General features: G+C 38.5%; 1 protein-coding gene across 5 annotated transcripts in view; it reads left to right on the forward strand.

Moving 5' to 3' along the window:
- The window catches only part of atg2b (autophagy related 2B), a 28,076-nt gene extending 5,685 nt beyond the window's left edge, over positions 1 to 22,391 (forward strand). For 2 of the 5 annotated variants that reach the window (XM_056255063.1, XM_056255062.1), the window contains 35 exons: positions 94 to 267; positions 393 to 544; positions 1,387 to 1,498; positions 1,590 to 1,833; positions 2,438 to 2,594; positions 2,686 to 2,778; positions 3,028 to 3,216; positions 3,315 to 3,588; positions 4,227 to 4,335; positions 4,448 to 4,655; positions 4,875 to 5,017; positions 5,145 to 5,302; positions 5,482 to 5,654; positions 5,742 to 5,892; positions 6,737 to 6,936; positions 7,526 to 7,606; positions 7,800 to 7,906; positions 8,145 to 8,237; positions 8,316 to 8,386; positions 8,470 to 8,546; positions 8,639 to 8,809; positions 10,817 to 10,949; positions 12,407 to 12,609; positions 12,783 to 13,012; positions 13,119 to 13,236; positions 15,492 to 15,683; positions 15,777 to 15,878; positions 16,699 to 16,777; positions 17,087 to 17,300; positions 17,791 to 17,860; positions 19,946 to 20,028; positions 20,136 to 20,257; positions 20,424 to 20,578; positions 20,765 to 20,914; positions 21,467 to 22,391. In XM_056255063.1, the coding sequence (XP_056111038.1) occupies positions 94 to 267; positions 393 to 544; positions 1,387 to 1,498; positions 1,590 to 1,833; positions 2,438 to 2,594; positions 2,686 to 2,778; positions 3,028 to 3,216; positions 3,315 to 3,588; positions 4,227 to 4,335; positions 4,448 to 4,655; positions 4,875 to 5,017; positions 5,145 to 5,302; positions 5,482 to 5,654; positions 5,742 to 5,892; positions 6,737 to 6,936; positions 7,526 to 7,606; positions 7,800 to 7,906; positions 8,145 to 8,237; positions 8,316 to 8,386; positions 8,470 to 8,546; positions 8,639 to 8,809; positions 10,817 to 10,949; positions 12,407 to 12,609; positions 12,783 to 13,012; positions 13,119 to 13,236; positions 15,492 to 15,683; positions 15,777 to 15,878; positions 16,699 to 16,777; positions 17,087 to 17,300; positions 17,791 to 17,860; positions 19,946 to 20,028; positions 20,136 to 20,257; positions 20,424 to 20,578; positions 20,765 to 20,914; positions 21,467 to 21,697 (5,219 nt within the window). In that variant the 3' untranslated portion in view covers positions 21,698 to 22,391. The remainder of the gene's footprint in view (positions 1 to 93; positions 268 to 392; positions 545 to 1,386; positions 1,499 to 1,589; positions 1,834 to 2,437; positions 2,595 to 2,685; positions 2,779 to 3,027; positions 3,217 to 3,314; positions 3,589 to 4,226; positions 4,336 to 4,447; positions 4,656 to 4,874; positions 5,018 to 5,144; positions 5,303 to 5,481; positions 5,655 to 5,741; positions 5,893 to 6,736; positions 6,937 to 7,525; positions 7,607 to 7,799; positions 7,907 to 8,144; positions 8,238 to 8,315; positions 8,387 to 8,469; positions 8,547 to 8,638; positions 8,810 to 10,816; positions 10,950 to 12,406; positions 12,610 to 12,782; positions 13,013 to 13,118; positions 13,237 to 15,491; positions 15,684 to 15,776; positions 15,879 to 16,698; positions 16,778 to 17,086; positions 17,301 to 17,790; positions 17,861 to 19,945; positions 20,029 to 20,135; positions 20,258 to 20,423; positions 20,579 to 20,764; positions 20,915 to 21,466) is intronic. The other 3 variants (XM_056255065.1, XM_056255064.1, XM_056255066.1) reach the window with 3 other exon arrangements.
- The last annotated feature ends 2,371 nt before the right edge of the window (positions 22,392 to 24,762 follow it).

Here is a 24,762-nt window from a genome sequence, read left to right on the forward strand (position 1 = left end):
ATTCATGATTCGACCATATGTGTCCCTCTCTGAATAAAGTGAGTGATAAATGGTTTCCGCTGAATGTGAATCATTTTTTATATTGGAATACAGCCGGGCAGGAGTGGTCTGCAATAGGAAAGGACAGGAAAAGTCGGCCCATGCAGCAGGAGGATGAGTATCGCCTCCACATGGAGCTCAACCGCTGCCTGAAGAAAGACACCATAACAGGTGCCACTGACCAGGACCTGTTTGAAAGCCAGACCACCAGAACGGTGTCCAGCAGAGGTTAGTTTAGCACATCACATCTTTTACTTCTTAGTACATCTAGAATTTCTTAGTTCTTCTGCTTTTGCTGAATGTCTACATATCTCTAACTACATAATTAATCTCTTTCTTATTTGGTCGGACAGAGGATGTCTTTTTCTCCATGGCTGATATGGACATGTCACACAGCCTATCATCTCTGCCTCCTCTTGGGGATCCACCCACGGTGGATCTAGATTTGTCTGTAAATAGCAACTACTCCGCCTCCCTCGGGGATTCGCCATCGGGAAACGTAACAGTAAGTCTCGGCTTTTGAACTCTGTGATGCATAAGTAGTATTAAATGATAGATTGTGTCACAGTTCATTAATTAATTGATAGATTGTGTCAATCATTCTATAACACTAGTGGCACCCACCGGAATTACAAAAGTACAGCATATTTTGCAAACACCCCTTTTGTGTGTCACGCATCCCACAACTCAAATATCACAAATACATATTAGGAATATTTTAGCTGTGTTGCAATGGGTATTGAGTAAGCATTTAAGTAGGCTAACCCTTTGTCTAAAGAGAACGTGAGCTTCTTACTTACAATAATCCCATCCAACATGCATTTTTTTTACATGTTGCGCCAGAACTATTTGAGGCTGTCTGTACTAGACATGTCAAAGTAAAACATATAAACTGGAACATATGTCTTTCGGAACAGGCGCATGATGATGTTGTATTAAAGCGTACATTGTCGCTTTGACGTGATCACGACCTGTTTAATATTTGAAGGTCCAGCCTAAATGCAACAAATGTTGGCTTTCACTCCTGTACCCAAAGCTGTATGTCTTCCCATGTAATGCGTCAGCCATGGTCCCACATCGGCTAAACACCCTCTGGCTCAGCCTGCTACAATAGCCATGCCCCAAACTCACTTGGTTGAGCTGTAAAGAGATTGACAGATCTGCTCTTAATGTTTAGATGGTGCCTGGGGGCTCAGTGTTTACACTTTTTGAGAGAGATAAACCCATGAATGTCATACTTATAGCAGTCAATGAAGAATAAACTGGATTTAGAGAATATCAATTCTCAAAAATCTTACATACTTTAAGATATTGCAAATGTAAAACATTTATTGACACATTCCCTAGACGGTGTGGGATGAGTACATGGATGTTCCTAGACAGAAGGAGAAACAGACAAATGAGACACCACAACTGTCCAGAGATTCTCAGCTTACCCACAAGTTGTTACGGCAGACATGTGAGTCCCATCATCACCTTTATGATTTATGTTAATTGTTAACCCTAATGACTATCTTTAATCAATTATATTCCCTATGTGTGATCTCTAGCTCATCCATCTAAAGGCCATTGTGATGAGTCCAGGCCTGAGCTGGTTCTCAGGCTGACAGTGGGCAATCTCTGCCTGTCTGTCCTCCATATCGACCCCCTCCCACCTCCAAACTCCTCCCGCAGCCATCTTGCACCAATGGCTTCTGAGTTTTTCCGTATTCTGACTGTAAATCAACTCCCTGCTGGTGGTTTCCTCCAATCACGAACCGTTTTTGATCGAGCCTGTCCACATGATCACCTCAGGTAAGCTTTCACTTCTTAACCTTTTAAATTTGGTTATATTATATGTTGAGTAATAATGTATTTGGCAAACGAACATAGAATTAAAAATGTTGTTCAAATCTATCCGTTTAGTTGAACTTCACATTTTTTTTATTAGAGCTTTTTTTAAAAATACAGCTTTGGTGGATGGCAATATCCCAGCCCCTTTAGAATACTATAAGAATGGTTGCTTATTCTTTTGTTATCAGCCTTATTGCAATTATCAATAATTGGATAATCTTGGATGGCTGACATTGCATGTGAGTTCACAAAAAAGATGAGGTGGGACAGCGATAACTTTGCATTCAGTATTTAATGCCCTCAATGCACTCCATTGACTGGGAAAACTGACATTTGTAACAGGTCTAGAGGAAATTTATATCTGTGGGTCATCACCATAACAATCAAAGCAAAAGATAAAGTCATGTATCCTAAAGTAAACATGTATAAAGATAAAAAGAAAGGACCCAAGACAGAGCCTTGTGGAACTCCGTACTTAACCTTTGCTTATGGTTTAGAGAGTATGTGTTTTAAGGTGCCACTAAAGATAGCAGAACATTTTTAATGCATTTTTCTTCATCTTCAGGTTCATTGGTCAGGGATTAAAGGTGACATACGAGCACTGCCAAGGCTCCAGTGTACGTACGCTGAACACGGATCTCTCTCTCAGTCAGGTGGAGGTTTTGGAATGCCTGTACTCTACTGACAGCCACACTACAAAGAGTGGAGCCCATTACACAGAGGTATTTTTTTGTCTGTTAACAATGTTGTATGTGCACAGAATACTTATTTTATATAATAACAATGATTTTTTTCTTCTGTGTCAAACATTAGCTTCTTACGTTTGACGTCCCAGCCAGTAGTGAGTCTCCCCCTCCTACATGCCTACATTTACACTACAAACTAACAGAACGCAGAGGCCCGCAGGTAACTGCCTGAAATATTGCAACAACTTCTTTAGAAGTGTTGATTGGAGCTGATTAGAGTATTTTTTCATACTAAAGTAAATTACCACACGATTATGTCCTTGACTATTCCATCTATGATATTATTATTATTGTCAATAATTGTTTGATTTTTTAAAAATTATTTGTTAACTTTTTTTTTACTTCAAATTAAGCACAAATCTAGTCACTTGCAGACAGTAAACATAGTCCCACTTTTTTTTTTTACCAGGGCGGGCAGGTACGCCTGAGTACTATACCTCGGAAGGCAGAATTGCAGGTAGAGCTGGGTAAAGTGCGCTCGGAGTGTGACGTCAGCATTGTGGACAGGCTCAACTCCCTACTCCAGCCTCAGAAACTGGTTACAACGGAGATGATGGCATCTCACATGTACACCTCCTACAACAAACATGTCAGTCTGGTGAGAAACATTAGCAACTATCTCCCTCTACTTAATTTACTTTCTTTTACTTTTATATCACTTTGCATCTTATTGTGGTTGTGTGTTTTCCTCACAAGCACAAAGCCTTCGCAGAGGTCTTCCTGGATGATAGTCGCACCCCAGCGCACTGCCACGTGTCTGTGTCAATAAATGCTCCTCTACTGGTACTAGTGGTACGGTTTCCAATCCCAGACCTGCGCTCGGATCAGGAAAGGGGCCCCTGGTTTAAGAAGTCCCTGCAGAAAGAGCTGCTTCAGCTGGAGCTGGAGGATCTGGAGCTCAAGACGGAGTTCACTGGAGGAAACTCATCAGAGCAGAACAAGATGGAGCTCACTTTCAAAGAGCTCAGTGGTATTAATTTACAAACAGATTCATCTTGATCATGCCATAAAAATAATCTCGCAGCCTTGCATTTTGAGTAAATTCTGAAAGTAATCATTGATGAGGAAATGAGGAATGAATTCGAATGTTCCTCTACAGTCGTCCCCCACATACAGGATACAGAGATCCTTTTTATAGACAAACATGCTTCACTTCTTCTTTTCTAAAAAGAATAAACCATATTTTATGTCTGCTAGACTTGCTTTTCCTGAAGGTTTATATATGCTTTCTTGTTTTTTGTTGTTGTTGTCTAACATGCACTTTGCAGTGTAATGGCACCAATAGATGCCAGAGAGAAAAGACCAATTTAGTATAAAAAAATCAAGGGAGGACAAAAACAATTCAAGTTGTAATTTTTTTTAAAATATCAATAAATTATAATATGTCAATATTACTATTATGTCATCTCTGCTGGCTAGATTTGTGCACAATCTAACAATGTAAATCAATGGGAGATTTTTAAAATTGAATTTTACATTTCTTAGAGGATAAAAGAAATTGGAGATATGATATTGCAATACAAAACCTCACAACATAATATCAAAAGAATATTAGATTGTGGTTTGTTTTACACATTTAATCACACAATGTGTTTTTTGTTACACTAGGGTCATTTCAAAAAGACAAAGGTCTCCCTGCAGCCAGGTTCTTACGAGTAGCTAACACCATGGAGGAGGATATGACATCGTCCGACTGTGGCAAATTCGACTGGCCCAGGTAGGCTGTGCTCTGTGTATCCTGTTTTGTTTATAGTCATTCTGTGGATCTTTACTGAAAAAAATGATCCAGATACAGAAACTAAAATGTTTTCTGCTCCATACCCATTCAGAGTGGTTTTGAAGGTGAACCCCAAGGCTGTGCGCTCCATCTTAGAGCCTGTAACAGCTGAGGAAGAGGAGGAAGAAGCAGACGGTCACTCACAGGAGGAAGAGGAGGAAGAAGAAGGAGCTGCCCACTCCTTGAAGGATGTGTGTGATTTTGGCAAACCTGAGCCATCCCCTTTCTCCTCACGACGTGTCATGTACGAGAATGAGGAGGTATGGAGATTTTTCTTTTCTTTCTGAAATTAAGTTTTAGATTGTATTGTAGATTTGTTGATATTTCTAATTAATTTTCTTTTTGGCTAATTATTTATAATATAATAAATATAAAAGCGATTTTTGCCTGGTGTTAAGAAAAATACGTGCACCCATTATGGATCAAATATTAGTTATCTGCAATTATTAATTATGATAATAACTTTGCGCCTCATGCAGATGGTCATTCCAGGAGACGTGGTGGAGATGACAGAATTCCAAGATAAAACCATGAGCAACTCCCGCTACATCCTTGAGCTGTTTTTCCCTAACGTGCAGCTCTCTTTGCCCAATAATGACTTTTATGAGAAACTACACAACAGGTAATTATTATTAATGCATGGAGAAAATGACAGCTTTGTCTTCTAAATCTACATCCTCAAACTTCATATTCATGTTCTAGTGAGTTCCAGCTACCATGTGCTCTTCTTTTTTTATTTTTCCTCCCAGGATTAATAACGACCTGCTGCTATGGGAACCCACCGCTCCATCTCCAGTCGAGACGGTGGAGAACATCCCGTATGGGGTGGGTCTGTCTGTAGCCAGTCAACTCTACAACACGTACAGTAAAGACAGCTTCAGTCAGTTTAGATCTACTGGCCCTGAGGGTAAAGATCATTTCCCCTTCTGCTCACTTGAATATTTAATGTCAGACTAGAAAAAGTATTTACATGCTTTTTGATACTATTGCCGGCACCTATTCATAGAAACATGTTGTTTTCAGGTAATAGTTTCATCTGACATCCTGTGTCTGTTGGTCTTTTTGTTCTGGATTATGTGTGTGAAGAGGAAGAGAGTGGTTCTGAGGAAGAGATCTTGCAGTATTACACCCCCGCTGAACTGGGCTATAGGAACAGAAGGAAGAAGAGGAGTAAGATCCAGCCTAAGAACTCTCAGAGCCTCTTTTCCATCGTCCTGTCTGTTAACCACGGCCTGCTGGCTCTGCAAACACACCTAAAGGTATTACATCAACATCGCAAAAATCATGCTTTAATATTGACTCATTATATAGCCATGGCTTTATGTAATATATGCCAATACTTCCAGCAGGATGATAATAGTGTGTTACAAAAAAAACACGGTGAATTCTGGATGGAGGTGAAAAACGGGACGCTGTTTGGCGTGACGCAGCACGAAGGCTACAAAGACCAGCATTATGTCTGCTTCCACACGTCTCAGGCCTGCCTCTATCACCACGGTAAAGTTGTTTGCATTCTTTTACCTGTTATTTTTCAGTTAAAGGTATAGCGGAGGATCTTTCCGAATTTTAGAGAAGACCCGCCCTCTCCAATTTTTTTAAAAATGCACATGCGCAACACTCTATTTGCTCCCAAGAGGGAACGCCTATAAAACGTGTGCACGAGAGAGCATGGACGAGCCTAGTTCACCTTTTACTAGCAGTGATTTTAAATGGATTTTCCAAATAGCATGCCAAACTTTACCTGTCGAGTAGAAACTTCGCGACTGAGGCATCGGTGGGAAGCCCAACCTGTGCTTTTAGCGCACGCCAGCGTGTGAAATATTCTCCCAAAAACACTCTGGTCTTGTTTCTTTCTTCAGAGGCCTTTCTCTTCTTGTCATACAATTCGTAGACACTTTTTCTCTTGCGACCCTCAGACATTTTGAAAAAACCCGGTGAGAACGGCGAGCTTCAATGAATGGCTGAAACCGTAGCTCACCACACATACACACCTGAAAGTGCGCATGCGCAGAAAGCGAAAACTACCTAGGGAAGAGCACGTACGACGGTCTTACGTAAACATATCACCAGAATGATTGACAACTAGGAGGACCAATAGTCTTGATGAGCCACCCGGAAACAGAAAATCCTCCGCTATACCTTTAAGTTATATAATGGTCTATATAGATTTCTGGTACATTATCGTTTTTGTGTAGAAATAATATATGCTCCTATTTAATTATATTTTAGTGCTTCTTATTTGTATGATAATATTTTTATCTCATTAAAATATCAAATATCCCATATTTAGGATTAATAAGTATGTATGATGATTTTTTTCATTGTGTATCTTATTGGTCAGGCACGGTGGACGGGGATGCCCCGGAGTGGAGTGTTAATCTGCCCTGCAGGACGCGTCCTCATTGGCTGGAGCCTGTTATATATGCGACTGAATCGGCCTCAGAGAGGGCGTCTCCCTCAGAAGGGCTCAGTCTGGAGCCCCACAGCATGCTGTCTGTCGCTGTTAAAATATCCTCCCACAACACTGAGCGCAATGTCAAGGTAACACGCATAACTGGATTAGACAAATACTGTTTAAAATTTCAACTTTTTTTTTTTTTTAAAGAAATTAATACTTTTGTTCAGGACGCTGATCAAAAAATGTATCAATACTCTGACACTAAAGACTTTTTCTTACATTGTTACAAAAAAATTATATTTCAAATAAATGCTGATGTTTTGAACTTTCTATTCATCAAAGAATCCTGGAAGAATATTAGGCAGAACAACTGTTTTCAGTATTGTTAATAATAAATGTTTCCTGAGGATCAAATCAGCATATTAGAATGATTTCTGAAGGATCATGTGACACTGAGGACTTTATTAATGGCTGCTGAAAATTCAGCTTTGACATGACAGTATAAAAATTATAAATATCTTTTCTATTTATTCCTATCTCATATTATTACTGGTTTTGCTATATTTTTTATAAAATAAATGCAGCCTTGGTGAGCATAAGAGACTTACAATTAAAAAAAAAATTATTTTTTTTTTTTTTTTTTTAAAGTCTTAACAATCCCAATCTTTTCTGAGCTGTTTGTGTTTTTAAACCTGTAACTGGATCTGTCTGCATGTCTTTCTGTATGTTCAGGAGTTTCTTATAGCCGTTGGCATGAGGGGAGTCACGCTGGAGCACAGAGTGGTGCCTTCAAGTCTGGGCTGGTATGACCAGGTAATAATAATATAATAATAATAATAATATGTACAAAACCTAAAAGCGAATATGGGCTTTGGAATTGTGGATTGCATCATAAAAGTGTTGGTGATGAATGAGTTGTTGACTCAATAACAATCTGATTAATTTCTGACCAAGACTGTCGTTAATTTATCTGTGCCAAACCGTATTGGTTATCTTTCCACTGTAGATAGTCGACTTTTTAAATGTGTCGGATGAGCCGGTGCTTGGCTACACACCCCCTTCATCTGTGTCCACCCTCCACCTGCATCTATGGAGCTGCTCCCTGGATTATAGGTGATATGTTTAGCTAGATTCTAGCACTATCTTTTCCAATACATCTATCCAGTATTTAAAGGGAAAATGGTGCCTCACAAAACTGTTTGGGCGCTTACAGTGGATTAATTTCATTGCATTTCATTCAAGCAAACAAATGAGGATCAGGATTCAATCCTCATAATCTGCACAGAATGTATTTATTGTGCTTTTCTATTAAAAGAGCATTTGGATCTAAGCAGAAGTTTTCTCTCTCTAGACCTTTGTATTTACCCGTGAGATCTCTGCTGACGGTGGAGACCTTTAGCATCTCCAGCAGTGTGTCTTTAGATCACTCTTCCTCCAGTTTAAGGTACAAACTTACATTGTCTATAACTGAACATTTCCTAGTTACTTTTTTTCTAATCGCTTTTGATTTCCCCCCTTATAGAATAATTTTAGATGAAGCTGTATTGTTTCTGTCTGACAAAGTCAACGCTGTGTCTGTTAATCTGGCACGAGGTGAGGAGGTCTACACGTTTGTGCTGTTTCAGAATATGTCTACAAAGCGCTCTGGCTTCATTTTCTTATTTTTATGTTTTCAGACTATGTGCAGGTGGTTGATATGGGGACCCTGGAACTGAGGATCACTGCAGTCAAACCAGGAGCAGATGGCAAAATGGTATAACAGTCCTCCATTAAAACAAAGAGTTGTCTACCCTCTAATGCAGAATGTTCCAATGACTTTATCTTGTGTCAATTATGTCTCTGTAGACGGAGCCAAGGTTTGAGCTGCGTTGCTCAAGTGATGTTATTCACATTCGCACCTGTTCAGACTCCTGTGCCGCTCTCATGAACCTTATTCAGTACATAGCCAGCTACGGAGATCTACTGCCCCCTTCTGGAATGGAGGCCAAACGCAGAAGCACTAAACAAAGGGTGAAGGTCTGTTCAATTGAAAATCTGACTTAAAGGGGTCATATAATGCCATTTTTGTACAAGCTAATATGATTCTTTAGGGTCTAAATTAAAAGTTTGGGTAACACTTTACAATAAGGTTCATTAGTTAACTGCATTAGTTAACATTAACTAAGAATGAACAATACTTCTTCAGCATTTGTTAATCTTTGTTAATGTTAATTTCAACATTTACTAATACTTTATTAAAATCTTGTTAACATTAGTTAATGCACTGTGAAATAACATGAACAAACAATGAACAGCTGGATTTGTATTAACTAACGTTAACAAAGATTAACAAAAACAGTAATAAATGTATTGCTCATGGTTAGTTCATGTTAGTTAATACATTAACTAATTTTTAATAAATGAACCTTATTGTAAAGTGTTACCAAAGTTTGTAATATACTTTAATTAAAAATTCTCATTAGTATTGTAAGAAAACAGTTATTTTACCTGGTCAAAAACAGCTCGGTTTTCAGCACGCCGTTTCAGTGCATATGCCTTTAAATGATCATGAGCTTTGCTCTCCCCGCCTCTCTGTTCTGTGCGTACACGTTTGTAACACAATAACCATAACGCGTTGTTCATTATAAACGTGGGATTATGAATTATATTGAGAACGTCGTACATAGAAAACATGCCGTAATGTACCCTAAGTGTAAACCTTAGACTCATTCATCGTGAAGCGTGCAAGCGATTTGCAAAGATAAAAATATTAATATAAAGGATAATAAAACGTTACACTCACTTCAGTTGTTCTAGAGGTTCAGCAGGAACACGAATAGCTGGTACCGATCCTTTTTTCATGAGCTTAGCAAATCCAGCTTTATACTGACCCTCCTTTATAAAGCAGTCTGGTGAGAAATGATTCGGCAAACATGAGAGCATTGACGTTGCTCGTGGGGAATATTCCCTTCGAAAACAAACTCAGCCACTGCGTCTTCAGCGGTTCGGATTTAGGAACATTAAAATGACTGCTGTGTTCGTTATTACACCCAAGAACAGAACACCACAATCGCTTAGACGCCATTCTGCTCATAGACAGTGCTCCGGCACATCAACAATGACCGCGCCGGTCCGCGCAGACTATGATTGGCGGTTCTGTGTTGAAACCCGGCTGTCAATCAACAATCGCGGGAGGGGCGTCCGACCGTGTGACGTCACACGGTCGAACGGCTCGATTTGAGGCAGGGGAAAACATATAAGGAGATTAAAACAAAAACACTGGATGGATTTTTACCATTATATGATGGTTGTGTACAGGCACTGCCAACACACATTTCAGTACAACCAACTTGAAAAAGTGCATGTACCATTATATGACCCCTTTAACATGTTGACAGTGACACATTCCACCATGCTTAATATTTAAAATCAAAATAAAGAAGTGTGAAGTCTGCACACTGAAAAATACTGCTCCAAAAGAATTAATTAAAAGCAACGTTTCGACCCTCAGGTCTTCATCAGGCACAATATACATGTAGAGTGAAGTCAACTTTAAATAGATACAGATAATTGCCTTAATTAGGCACACACAAAAGGTCACATGACAAATGCGAGTAACGTGACAAATACCAGTCATGTGACAGTTACAATTCATGTCAAAACAAAAACAAAAAATAGTAATTACTATAAAAATGGCTTAATATCAAAATCCTCATTCAACCCTAAAGGTGACAAAGTACTTAAGGTGTAAATCCAAAAACATTCCCTCTGTAATAATTTATTCTCATAATTTCCTCCTCTTGAAGGTTTTGTTACTTTTTCTATACCAATATACTGCAAAGCGCTGATATTATGGCCTGCTTGTCTGAAATGAGCCGCTATGGGGCTGCGCATATCTCCAGTTCTAATGTTACTCAGTTCTAATATTTAAAATCAAACTATCAAAGTAATTATTATCAGACAACCTTACCAATTTTTTAAAAGTTGAGTAGTAGTTGGCTGATTTGAGCTATTGTCATGATGAACGTGTTTATTGTTCTCCAGACTGAAGCAGTGAGCCGCCCACCAGCTCCGGCACCTCTACTTCCTGAAGCGGAGCAGCAGATTCTTCAGGATCTGATGAGTGATGCTATGGAAGAGACAGACAGCCTGCAGAGCCATATGCTGCAACAGAACGGTCAGACTTTACTCTGCTTTGTTTTGTTATTTTCTGTGGTGAATGGCTTTTCCAAAATTTTCAGTCTAGCACTTATTTTAAAACCATACATTAAACAACATTCACCATCCAATTTTACTAATATATAATCTGACTTATTTCTGAGTGAAACGGGATATTCAGTGATAAAAATGTATGGCGGAGCTTGATAATATCAATCAGTAAATGATTGGATTGTTAAAAGTTACCGTTATGTAGCAGAATGGAGCCAGGTGTTTAACGTCAGTAACGTCAGCTGAAAAAGAAAGTCGTGTCACAGGTGGACAGGGTTATATTTTGATCAGGGAATTTTTATCTTTGGAATTATATGCCAGTGAATCAGTTAGGCTACGTTCACACTCAGTGTTTGGGAATCGACAACCGCATTTACAGGTGTGAGTCTCGAAATGTCCCGTTTAAACAGCAATTTACAGTAGCCTCTCAAATGAATGTGCAACAGGAGTCAACAGTGTTGGGAAAGTTCACTTTCTACATGAACTAGTTCAAAGTTCAGTTCACAAATTTTAAAATGAACTAGTTCAGTTCATTGTTCATACTTCACAATTTTGAACTAAGTTCACGGTTCCAAAAAATTAACTAGTTCATAGTTCTTTTTTTCCATATGTTGCTGCGAGCTATTTTAAAAACGAATTATTGCCACAACCCATATACAACCACTACTGCAATTATTTTATCGGCGGGCAAAGTTTGCACAGAAATGTAAGATTTTTCCCATCCTCACCGACCTTGTCTTAAAACTGATCATATGATGCGACGCCTCCTCGATGCTTTGTCGACTACATGCTGCTTCTTGTCTTGATGACGCATGCGGCGGTGTGACACTGGTGGCTTGTGTTGCCAGATTGGGTGTTTTATTCGCTACATATTAAGGCCTGTTTACGGTGTGTTTTAGTCGGGTTTTCGCCTGGAAGGCTCTATAGAAATCTGGCACCCTATTGAACGAAGTTAAACTGAGAGAGCGTGCGTTCACAGACACCAGAATGAACGAGTTCACAGTAACGTTCATCAGGCAGTAATACAGTACGTTCAGTTCACGTTCGCCCAAAATATGAACGAGTTCGAGAATACGGGAGTCAAGCCCGTATTCTCTTATCAGTAACCGTAGGGATAGTGACCAAAGAAATATTAAAGATAGCGATGTCCAAATGTTCATTAACCAACGGCAGCGTTTATATCTAAGTGGAGCATTTGAGTCGCGTCACTCGAGAGAAGAGTGACTGGATCTAAAACCTTCAGATGACACACAGCTCTTATCTCCATTGCTACAAGTTTCCTAAAGCAAAACCACATACAAAAAATTGCAACACACAGTAAACACGTTTGTGCAGCGATGAGCGTATCTCTCGCACTGTATATTCAAAATATGAATAATACTAAAATAACACTGCTCGCATTGAATCTGTCTGTCTTATGTGTAGGTATCAACGAAGACCATTCACATGATCATGAGCCACCCCGTTCTGATCTCTTCCTTTTCCCTGATGAGAGTGGAAACCTGGGGCAGGACCCGAGCCCCACGTACCCAACCCTGCACTCGCCCCTCATCTCTCCTCCTGCCCCCCCTGTGCTCCACGACTCTGATGACTTCTGCATCCTGGACACGCCGGGCTCCAGAATAGAGGTGAGCGCTTCATTTCATACATATTGCAGGCAGAGAAGCATTGAAATAGCTTTGCGTGAAGAACTGACTGAATTTCAAGATGTTACTCACATTTTTGGGTGAACTGTTCTTTAAAATAGAGATCTTAACTCGTGCATGCATTACTTGATCAAAGTGTTTTGTCTGTCTGTCAGGAACGGGATGAGGAGCCTGTGGTAAAGAAGCTAACCTCTGAACCTATCCTGGTGAAGGAAGAACATTTCGGTGTCCCCCTGGAGGGCAGCACTTTAAACAGGGGGCCGCTTCATTTCCCTGTGTCGGAAATCAGATACCTGGTCAAAGAGATCTCTGTTGTGTGGCATCTCTATGGAGGAAAGGACTTCGGCGGTGGCGCACTGTCCTCATCACCAGCTCGCAGTCAAGGGTACATTTTTGGAGTTGGGCCACTCTTGATTTAAAATCATGCTTCATATAAAATCTGCATGTGTTATAAGTGTGTATTCAGAGAGCATGTTTGTGTGTGTGTGTAGGTGCACTCCTCACAGTTCTCCGTCACAGACTCCTGTAAGACAGGTGAGAAGAGGCTCTCGTGCTGGAGGAGGATGGGGCAGAAACCATGATGTTCTGATGGAGATTCAACTCAGTAAGGTCAGAGAAACACTTGAACATTTTAATCATTTGCCTGCTTAATATATGAACATGAATATAATGCTTAATATATGAACATGAATATAATGCTTAATATATGAAAATAAAACATTTTATAATTTTAATCATCTGTCTGCCAATCTGCCTATATATATATGAGGAGCTCTTTTCCAAAACGCGATAAACGCCATTTAAAAAAAAAATTAGTTTGTCATGTCATTTTGCTGTGTTCTGAACCTATTCACTGCTCCATCAATGTTTCATGCCAAATCGCTATATTTCCTTGTTTAAGATGTACTGCAAGATGCAGTTCTTTTCCAAACCGTGATAAGCGCCAAACCTATTTTTAGCCTAAACGCATAAATCCTCTCTCGACAAATCAGAATTCAGTGAGCGTTCTACGCAATCCAACATCGGCGCGCTGAACAGAGGTTTGTTTATGTTCATTCATTCCTCAAAATGAGTGCTTTAAACGGTGATAACACTTTTGATGGCCTTGATGAGCCAGTGAGACCTACTCCTGGGGTAGATGCTGCTGACAAAGGTTTCTGTTTATAATTTCTGCCAAAAATGGCATTCGACAATCAAGGAGCAAAAGTCGAATATCGTTCGAAAATCTAAATGTTTATTTTATTTTTATTAATCAACTGTTTTCTGTGTGTCAGTGACTGACGATCAGCATCTCTGTAGTGAACGCGCCTAGAGAGAAATGCATCTAATGGATTACATAATCAGAGAGTATGCTATTTATTTTCGTTTTTAATTGTTTCGTTTAAAGACATTTCAAGCTTTCTATATAGATATATTTCTCATGTCTGTGAGGCATACGCTGAATTTTGGTTAATTTATGATGAGATGCGCTCCTGTTCACGTGCAATGCAAGTGACCACGCGGGCGCCTCCATGTCATGATTATATTGTCTATTTGCTTCTTATTTATTAAATCCAGGCAATTGGTTGATGAAAAAATTATTGAAATTAAGATGCAATTTATACAAAACGAAATTCACTTTAAAGAAAGGCTTTCTACAAAACAAAACTTAATTAAGTGGCCAAAATCAAAATCAACATTTTTCAATTTTTCTTTTGTGGATTTATAGCGTTTTGAAAAAAAAAAAAAATTACTTTGAATTTATCATCAACAATATTGTTGTTTGATCTAATAATCATTGTTCAACGTGTTCAGACTGAGGGGAAAAAAACATTTTACCAGGCTAAATTGAAAATTCACAAAATGTGTGGGTCTAGGTAAAAAAAGTAATTTTCCTGAAAACTATTGAAATAGATTTATCGCGTTTTGGAAAAGAGCTCCTCATATATATATATATATATATATATATATATATATATATATATATATATATAATAATATTTGAAAAATAATAGTGATATATATATATAGTTTTTATTAATATTTTGACAGATTTTTTATATTTTCAGTTTAAAATTTTCATTTTAGTAATTTTATGTGACTTTGTCATTTTTAGTAGTTTTTGTTTAAAAAAAAATCTAAATAATTGTATTTATTTTGTTTTATTTTAGTTAGTAATTTTAGTACTTCAACTTAAACTGAATGAAAATTTTTAATTGTAATTCATTCAGTTTAAGTTGAAGTACTAAAATTACTAACTAAAATAAAACAAAATAAATAAAAATATTTAGTATTTTATTTCAGTTAACAAAATGTTTTTAGTAGTTTTCGTTTTAGTTGAGTTTAAGTGCTTTAAAAAACAGCGGCGTTCCCACCTCGCTACTGAGAAATGTCATATAGCTACTTTATCAAGTCAGTCGATGGGCAGCGCTGACAAAAAGATTCTGTGAACGTGCAAGTTTCCATCTGAGTGTGTACAGTACAGTATGCCTATGAGTGTGGATGTAGAGAGAGAGCGGGAGAAAGAAAGCTTTCAATAGAAAATAATAGTTAATTTAGTGAGAAAAACGTATAAATTTGTTATTTTTATCCTGTTGTTTGTTATGTTTGTTTGCTTGGTCAGTGTCTTTGCGGATAATGGTTCTTTTACTGTTGTAGGTTAAATAATTTGGCCACGTGATATGGAACTGTAAAGTGGTGAATAGACCTGGAACTACTTCATAGCTGTGCGTTTACTGGAAAATAATTGCACGCCTTAGTTAGAACGTTCGTCAACCAATCAGAATCAAGCATTCGACAATCCTGTGGAATAACCAGTACTAAACCATCTAATAATCCAGTTCAGAAAAATCAAATACTCTCTGATTCTTCATGTCTTATATTAGGTGCGGTTCCAGCATGAGGTGTATCCTCAGATGGCTCCAGAGGCAGGCCTTTTGACGGAGCAGCCGGTGTCCAGACAGGTGTTCTCAGTGCAGGATCTGGAGATACGAGACAGGCTGGCCTCTTCCATGATGAACAAGTTTCTCTACCTGTACTCCAGTAAAGAGATGCCCAGGAAAGCTCACTCCAACATGGTACAATCAAATACACAGAGACAGATAATGATCTAATATGTTTCTAAAATATCACATGATCTGGTCTGAGCATGTGCTGTCGGTGTATATCAGTTGACCATCAGAGCCCTACACGTGTGTCCGGAAGCTGGACAGGGACCTCAGGAGTGCTGTCTACGTGTGTCATTAATGCCTCTCCGTCTGAACATTGATCAGGTACAGAACAAAAATATGATTTGAGAAGAGTTGTTGAACAGTGTAGTTCAGACTGGTGACTAAGGGTGTGTTCACACTTGGCATGTTCGGTTGGATTAAAACAAACCCTGGTGCGATTGCTCTATTACTGTTAATTTAAATAATTGTGAACGCTGCCATCTGAACCCTGAATGATGGGTCTCGGTGCACTTCCAAACAAACTCTCGTCCATGTCGCGTTCAAATTTCATTTGAACCATACCAAAGACATGTAAAGGAACCAAAAACAGGACATGATGTCACAAGAAGTGACCCTAAAAAGCACAGACTGCTCAATCATAGCTGTTTTTTCTCATCATAATCGCGATGTTGCCCATCACATTTCGTTACAGGCGTCAGAACTGCGTCTCCTCACAGCAGATCTTCGTTTGTGTGTGTGACGGAGGGATTCCTGACGCTGTTTTGCCTCCTTTACACATTTTATAAGCTCTTCACAAGTTCTCAGCTGATCAAAATTTCATCATACGTAGGCTACGCACATACAACGAGCGCATTTAGCCCAGAACATGGCATTGTTTTGGATGTTCGGCAAGTTACGTCACGAAAAATACGTGATAAAAGCCGAGCAATCAGGTGGTGAACATATCCCTGCTTTAGGTTTAGTATCTTCGGTGCTCTTCAGTTCGGTGGTAAAATGCCAATTTGAACGTCAAGCGGACCAGGACTAAATAAAAAATGTTTTGGGGTCCGGACCAAATGAACCAAGCGAACCGAACTACAACTGTGAAAACACCTTAAATGTCAGTGATCCCTCTCATATACGTCACTTTTGTTTTGTACAGGATGCGTTGTTCTTCCTGAAGAACTTCTTCACCAGTCTGGCAGCAGACGTTGAAATGTTTTCCCCACCAGAGACGGAAGGTAACAATCAATATGCAAAATATAAACTCTGTGGACCTTGGAAACATTAACTCTGTTCCAAATCCTGTGAGTGCCTAAAAATGTTGTCTAGATAGGCAGCTCAATGTAGGCTCACTCAAGTCAAAAATATCTCTGTGCTGCATTCACGCCACATCGTAATTACTGTAATTTCTACCCAGGACGTACTACTCAGAAATTGTGTATTAAAAAAAAGTATACATTAAGGCAGCTCTCTAGATCTTGCAACATCTATTCTGCTCTGCAAGCAATTGTTTCATCTATATGACTATTTATTGATTTGTATTGTAGCATTCTGTGTGTCAATGAAGAAGCCGCCTGGCCCCGAAGTTTCCTGCAGTTTTTCCAAGTACAACGGTGCAGCGGCTCAAGACCCTGCGCCCATCATCTCAGTGCCAACACAAAGCCGTGCCAGTCCAAGCCTCGTCCGCACCGGCAGCCAAGACAGCACTGCTGAGACGGACACTGCCTCCACATCTTTCACTGACCAGCCCATATTCTTCAGGTGTGTGAGAGAGGAAGCAGTGTTCATAACCACCTACAACAGTGTCCAATCCTACTCCGGGAGGGCTTCTGTCCTCTAGAATTTAGCTCTGTAGCTTTAGCCGTCCAGTGGTCCCGAAGACCTGGATTAGCTGCTTCAGATGTGTTTAATTAGGGCTAGAAATATAAACTCCCCTGATCTACAACAATGTGTCCATCTACATTAAACATTCACCCCAAAATCATTAAACAAGTTGTTAGAGACTTAGACAGACTTTATTGTCATTCAACAGTACATTCACAATATACAGTTGAGTGAGATTTCGTTGCAAGGCTCTGAATAAAAACAGAAGACAAGTAAAAGAGAAACAATATAAGTATAAATATGTGCAATATATAAAATATGTGCCATTTTAGATTAAACAAAATATGAGTATATAATATGAAAATATGAGGTATGAGTTAATCAATAACCACAAACCAGAATTTATTTTGCTCATGTCGTTTTCCAGAGAGTTCCGATTCACTTCAGAGGTGCCAATTCGATTAGACTACCATGGAAAACACATGGCCATGGAGCAGGTGAGCTATCTACAAAATCCGAACGCCAACAAATTGTCTTAATCTTTTGGTGAACATCATATTTTATTCTGAATTTATTCTTTAAAATAATGTAATATAAAATACATTTGGCATAATTTTTTCCATGCATTTTGTATTTGTAAATTGTAACGAGCACAGTGACAATATATACTGTATATGCATTTAGTCAACAAAACCTTTTTGTGTATGAATCAAAGGGTACGTTTACACGACAGTGATGTACTAAAAAAACGGAATTGTTTTTTTTTGGGCGTTTTTCACGTACATTGTCAAAATGATCCACGTTCACTTGGATCTGCGAAAACCACTAAAACGCTGTATTATTTATGCCAGGCCAATAGTTGGCGATGCCACTTTGTAAAGAAACACTACATGTATATAGACTCAACACGTAATACACATACGCATGTGCATGACGTCACCGTTTTCACAAATTCACGCTTTTGTCATTTACATGGAGACGATAACCATATTGGGTAACACTTTATTTTAAGGTGCTTGTAATAAGCAGTAATTAACAGTTAATAAGACATTTATAAGACCTTTATAAGATGCATATAAGCAGTAACTACTTCATATAAGGGTTAATTAAAGGTCCAGGGCCTGAAGAGATCAGGGAAACTACTCCCTCTTGGGAAGGTCAATTTTTAAGTGACTGGGAGTTTGTGTTACCACTGTAAGTCCGTCTAATTCGATCCAATGGCGGCATCGATTAGAGGTGAAGGTATCACGCAGTGTTCCGTCTCTTCCAATGGCAAAGGGATTTTTAATTAAATGCAATACATTCTATCTTATGTATTTACTCGTTTCATCTGACTCCATAAAATGAAAGTGTTTTTCAATGATATCTGTGCATCTTTAAATATACGTTAATGTTGGACTATTCCTTTTAACTCCAATGAAAATAAAGTCAAAGTCTGTTAGAATAATCAAATATAACAATTTATTATGTCATGTAAATGTATTATAACAATTCCATAATCAATTGAAAGAAAATCAATTCAAATCATCAAATGTTTTAGGATTAGAGAAATAGATGCAAACCCAACATTTACGAACTACATGAGCTACCTCATGGGCTATCTGAAATACAGAAAAAGCCACGATCCCTTGCTGCATTCCATTAAATAGCCAGAACTTCTTTTCAATGGTAATTTGCATTCAGGTTACACCTTATTTTGGGGGTAGGGGAGAAAGGCCATTTGTCCACCTTTCTTTGTGTGCCAGTTTCTCTAAACTTCTAAAAAAACTTATTACCTTTTGTTTTACTTATTTGGAAGGAGACATCTGAACCAGCCACCCTGAGACCTTTAAAATGATACTAAACACAATAATCATTCACATTAAACCATGTATATACTTGTGTGCGTTTTTTTAGTGTTACTGACTGAGAGAGAGAGGAAATGTAAATCAGGTGAGACTGCGTGAGGGGGAGGTCGAATGTTAATTTTCAGCAAGTTCCTTTGTTTCAATAGACCATGTGGTCAAGACAGTTTCTCCAACCAGTTTTCCAGTCTTACACCACTTATGTTTGTTCGGCTGTTCTAAAAGTGCAATGTATTGATCCTTGAGAAATTTATTATTTAATTTAATTTATTTATTATCATTAGTTAATGCTTATATGCATCTTATATGCATCTTATAAGGTCTTATAAGTGTCTTATTAACTGTTAATTACTGCTTATTACAAGCACCTTAAAATAAAGTGTTACCCAATATTGTTTTCAGAAACTTTTGAGCACTTTGAAACCCGTTTTCAAAAGTTTGCATTTCAGGCCCCCAAAACGCAGTTGTTGTGTAAACAAACGGCCAAAATGCATAAAAAGTTGAAAAAACTATGTGTCCCCCTCAGTTGTCACTATGCCCCTCATAATCTGTCAAACAACAGATCTGCACTGCTCGTTGTAATAAATGGTATTTTCATCTAAATATAAAGCACTGGGTCAAGTAACAATGTTTAGCTTCAAAACAAGCTTGTGGATTTAATTTGTTCTTAGTAAATAAACTATGAGAAAATTTTAATGTATGATATAATGCTTATTATTTGGCATTCTTATTCTACAGGGCACATTTGCTGGTATTGTGATTGGGCTGACACAACTGAACTGCTCAGAGCTTAAATTACGACGCCTGTGTTACAGACAAGGGTAAGAAAAATAAAAACAAATATAGCATTTAAATTTTTTTTATTTATTATATTACTTAACAAATCTATTTGAACCTATTTATTCAAGATGATTTTTTTTTCCTCCAGATTATTGGGTGTTGACAAACTCTTTTCATATGCCATTAATGAGTGGCTGAATGACATAAAGAAGAACCAGTTGCCGGGGCTTCTGGGAGGCGTGGGACCCATTCATTCCCTGGTGCAGCTAGGTTAGCACAACACATTCACACATGCATTATTCCATCTGCAAGTGATTCAAAAGTACTATCGACTAAATATTGATATTGATGTCTCTAACTATGTAAATTGTAAAATAAAGTTGTCTAATGAGGGTTCTCAGTGTTAAGCACTGTTTCCTCTTTGTTTGACCTGTAGTTCAGGGTTTTAGGGATCTAGTTTGGCTGCCCATTGAGCAGTACCGTAAGGATGGAAGAATAGTGCGTGGCTTCCAGCGGGGCACCGCTTCCTTCGGGACATCCACCGCAATGGCCGCTCTGGAGCTCACCAATCGGATGGTGCGAACAATACAGGTAAACTCTGATTTGTTACTTCTTTTTAGTGTATGACTTTTTGGGGCGATTGCCATATTTTGATAAAAACATTCACACAGTCACAATGGCAGAGGAACATAGATATATTAATCATACTGATCACATTAAACTTAATTCGCTCCACTTATTCGTATATATAAATGACTTGTGACCTGTTTTGTGTAGGCGGCTGCTGAAACGGCTTATGACATGGTGTCTCCAGTGCCAGATGAGAAAGAATGCAAAAAGATTAAACGGTACTCGCATTACTGTCTGGCCCATCAGCCAGTGGACCTCAGAGAGGGGGTGGCCAAGGCATACAGCGTAGTAAAAGAGGTATGAGCACTTTCTGCCCTTATTTGGCTCACAATATACATTTTTGCCCCTTTACACTTAATCCTAGCTAGTTAATATGAAATCAAAGATGATTGATTTTCTTAATGCACATTCCCAATTGCACAATTCATCAGCATTTTTAAGAATAGCCCTCTGAAATGGAAATACATTGGTTGTTATTGCCAATAGTAACACCAGAATAAAAATATTCATGATTCTGAAGCTGAAAATACAGAATTGTTTTAGACGAATATGCTTACACTCTGTCACTGACTAGATATATTTAAAATAATGTAGTCCTGGTACATTTGGCATTATCAGGACCCACAAATATTCCCCTATTGCATTATTATACATTATATTCAACATTAAACCACTATATATAACTTAATATTTACTCTGAAAACTTAATTTTTTTCCTCACAGAAATGGTATTTTGGGTGGTATAACTATAAACAATACATATTGTCACTATCCACTATCCATATTGTGACACGATATATTGTTACACCCCTAATGTTTATATAAACCTTACGCACTGTGTGTTTGCAGGGCATTACCGACACAGCCCAGACCATTTATGACACTGCGACCCGTGAGCATGAGCAGAGGGGCATGACGGGCGCTGTGGGCGGAGTCCTGCGCCAGCTTCCTCCTGCTGTTGTTAAACCTCTTATCGTTGCCACAGAAGCAACGTCCAATGTGCTGGGAGGCATGAGGAACCAGATCCACCCAGATGCACGTCAGGAAGAGTCCCAGAAATGGCGCTTGGGTGAAGAGTGAGCTCTGTTCTCTGACATGTACTGCTGATATTCATACTGGCCTGTGAGCCTAGAATATGTGTGCTGGCTTTGATGCATTGGTGTGTTAATGCCTGTAAAGATCATATAAGACCAGTTTTTCTTTTTTTGCTGCTTATGCGTTTTTAAAGCGTTCATGGTGTCTGGGTGACAGACAACTAGAGGCTGTGTAGCACAAGTCTAATCCCCAAATGAAGTATCAGAGGAAGACTGGAGCTTTATTCTCAACAGCACTTGTGCTTGACATTTAATGTAAGTGGAGTCAACGAGCCACAGAACTGGAGACGCACAGCTCCCACTGGAGTAGATGGAACTAGATTTGTCTCTTCTCAGCCCCCTATCAAACGTCCTTGTAGTGCCTTCATGTCATAGTTTATTAATATCATATGTTCATCTGTTTTATGAATGAGATGGTGTAGTGACTTGTGGGGAACAAAATTTCTGTGCCATGGGTTTTCACGTCATTCAATTTTAAACATGTCTACTACAACTGCATTCAAGTAATTTAAAATATGGCTCGTGTTGGTTACGTCATGACGTCTTATGTTGGATGTAAGGGAGAATCTCACGACGAAAAGTCAGGGTCATATTTCACCCCAAAATCAAAAGAAAAAAAATGGCATTGTGCATAAAGACAATGAAGATTTTTTCAGGGCCATTTCATTTTTTTTATATTTAATACCCACTCACATTTGTATTCCTGTAATTTGGGGAAAAAAAGAGTCGTTGGGTTAATAAAAACATCATAAATGACAAATACTGCTGTTTACGTCACCGCTGATTACATGTCTTTTTCACATACAGTACTGAGAATTGAGAATTAAAGTATTGTGGCCAGTTTTCTGAAAATAATATCAGTCTCCTAAAAAATTTTTTTTTTGTGCAAAATGTATATATTTGTCATTTTATTCTTTTGAATTTGGGGTGCGACTGCCATTTCTTGACAATTTTTTGTGAGATTCAAGATCTAAACATGAAAATACTCAAGGTATTGTAAACTATCAAAAGGGCAGAAAAGAGCCACCTGGTAGCATCCTCCTTTTTCCTCCTTTTTCCGTATTCCTAATACAATAATCATCACTTACCTAACCACACTTTTAACTATTTAAATGGAAGAGAGTGACTCTTATTTGCACCGGATGGATTTAAGTAACACAATATGGTGTAGTGTTTCTCTTTACAGATACTGTGTTAGAAACTAGTCTTCAAACATGTGGAATGTTTTGCGGTTATTATTTACCATTTGCACTTTGTATTTAAGTGATCCCAGAAAAGGACAGCTTTTCTCTTTTTTTGTTTTGAATGAAGCTGCCGAGACAGCATCTCTGCTTGAGTGACATTCCCTAAGCATCTGCATCAAAAGAAGTCTTATGAAATGAACCTTTCTTTAGATAGACACGTTCTCTATATAGTTTACCTAATTGTTGAAATGTCAAATAGACAACAATTTAAAATCTCTGTTCTTCATGAATATCAACATCTTAGTTTGACAGAAGTTTTGTCTCCATGACATCATTGCTGAGTAAATGTTAGTTTGGTATGTCACAAAATTGATAAATGACAGCTAATTTTAGCTTCATAGTCCAAACACTTGTTAATATTTATTGTACTTTTTTCTCCTTTAAGTGGTGATATTTCTTGTACATAGCTGTACAGGTCATTTCCCCCAATTTATACAAAAGCATGTATAATCAAGAAAGGGAAATAAATTATTTAATGTCATCTTGTTTATGGTGTCTTTTTGTGCAACTTGACATCCCTTGCCTGAACATTGGCCAGCTTTGTTTGAGGACTGACAACAATATATGTGTTTTTCTAGAATCCATCTTTTCTAGTGTTTTCCATTGGATGGTGTTGTGTCAATAATGCCGCTGAGATCACTCGCTCGTGTTTACTTCTGTGTGAAGCTCCTGACTGTGGCTCTGCACGCTTTAGACTATGCCTTGGTCAACACAACCCAAACACAAAAGATGGTAGGAGTGTTACCTGGCAGGCTGGCACCAATGGCTATGGAGAAGGTCAGGTATGTTTAAAATGATTTTTACTGATGTGAACATAAAGTGGGTGCTTTGATATTACATACACTCACCAGCCACTTTATTAGGTACAGCTTGCTAGTACCGGGTTGGACACCCTTTTGCCTTCAGAACTGCCTTAATTCTTCATGGCGTAGTTCAACAAGGTGCTGGAAACATTCCTCAGAGATTTTGGTCCATATTTACATCATGATAGCATCACACAGTTGGCAGTGGGCAGGTTGAAAACGACCACGGTATTTGCCAGGTTCATTTTCTGGGTTCTTACTCTACAATATAAACAGTACATAAATAACACCACAATTTAAATTGGTCACAGTTTATATTATGTGATTAACTGTACTAACATAAAAAACAAACAAGTCTAAGGATTTACTGTGTACTACTACAGTAACATGTGTTAATAGAGTTCTGAAGTTCCAGCAAACAGTTTGAGAAAAAATATATTACCAAGTAGCCTGGGAAAACCCAGACAACTTCCAGGCAAATTTAGATTTGCTCTGAAAGTTAGACTGGCAAAGAGCTCATTCAAGCCCATAGGTATAAACACTAGATGTCGCCTTGGGGTTCTAAACATGCGTCAAAACCGCCGCCATCTTGGAACAGGGGTCTTGTCATAGGAAGTAGCTAGGTAACGCTGAATTCATGGATGATGCCGGACTTTTGTGCTGCGTATGGATGTTTACACGACCGAAATCTAAAAACCAGACAGCAAGGGATTACATTTCACAAGATTGTGAAATGTTTTTTTTTTTTTATTATTTCTCTGGACTCTATAATAAATGTCTGACCGTTGGAACGAACCAAAACAACTAGAACATCCCATTCATGACGATTTATGGTGATTTTATTTCCGTTAGACCTTTCCTACATTGACACTGATGAGGGGTTCCCCTGTTTCAAGATGGCGGCTCTATTGACGCATTCGTTCCAATGAACTGCGGTAGCCAAGGCGACATCTAGTGTTTATATCTATGATTCAAGCCTCTATGATTCAAGCCCATTTCCAATC

Source organism: Rhinichthys klamathensis, unplaced genomic scaffold, assembly GCF_029890125.1.
Source record: "Rhinichthys klamathensis goyatoka isolate OS25496 unplaced genomic scaffold, OSU_Roscu_1.1 h1tg000117l_1, whole genome shotgun sequence".
NCBI lineage: Eukaryota > Metazoa > Chordata > Actinopteri > Cypriniformes > Leuciscidae > Rhinichthys > Rhinichthys klamathensis.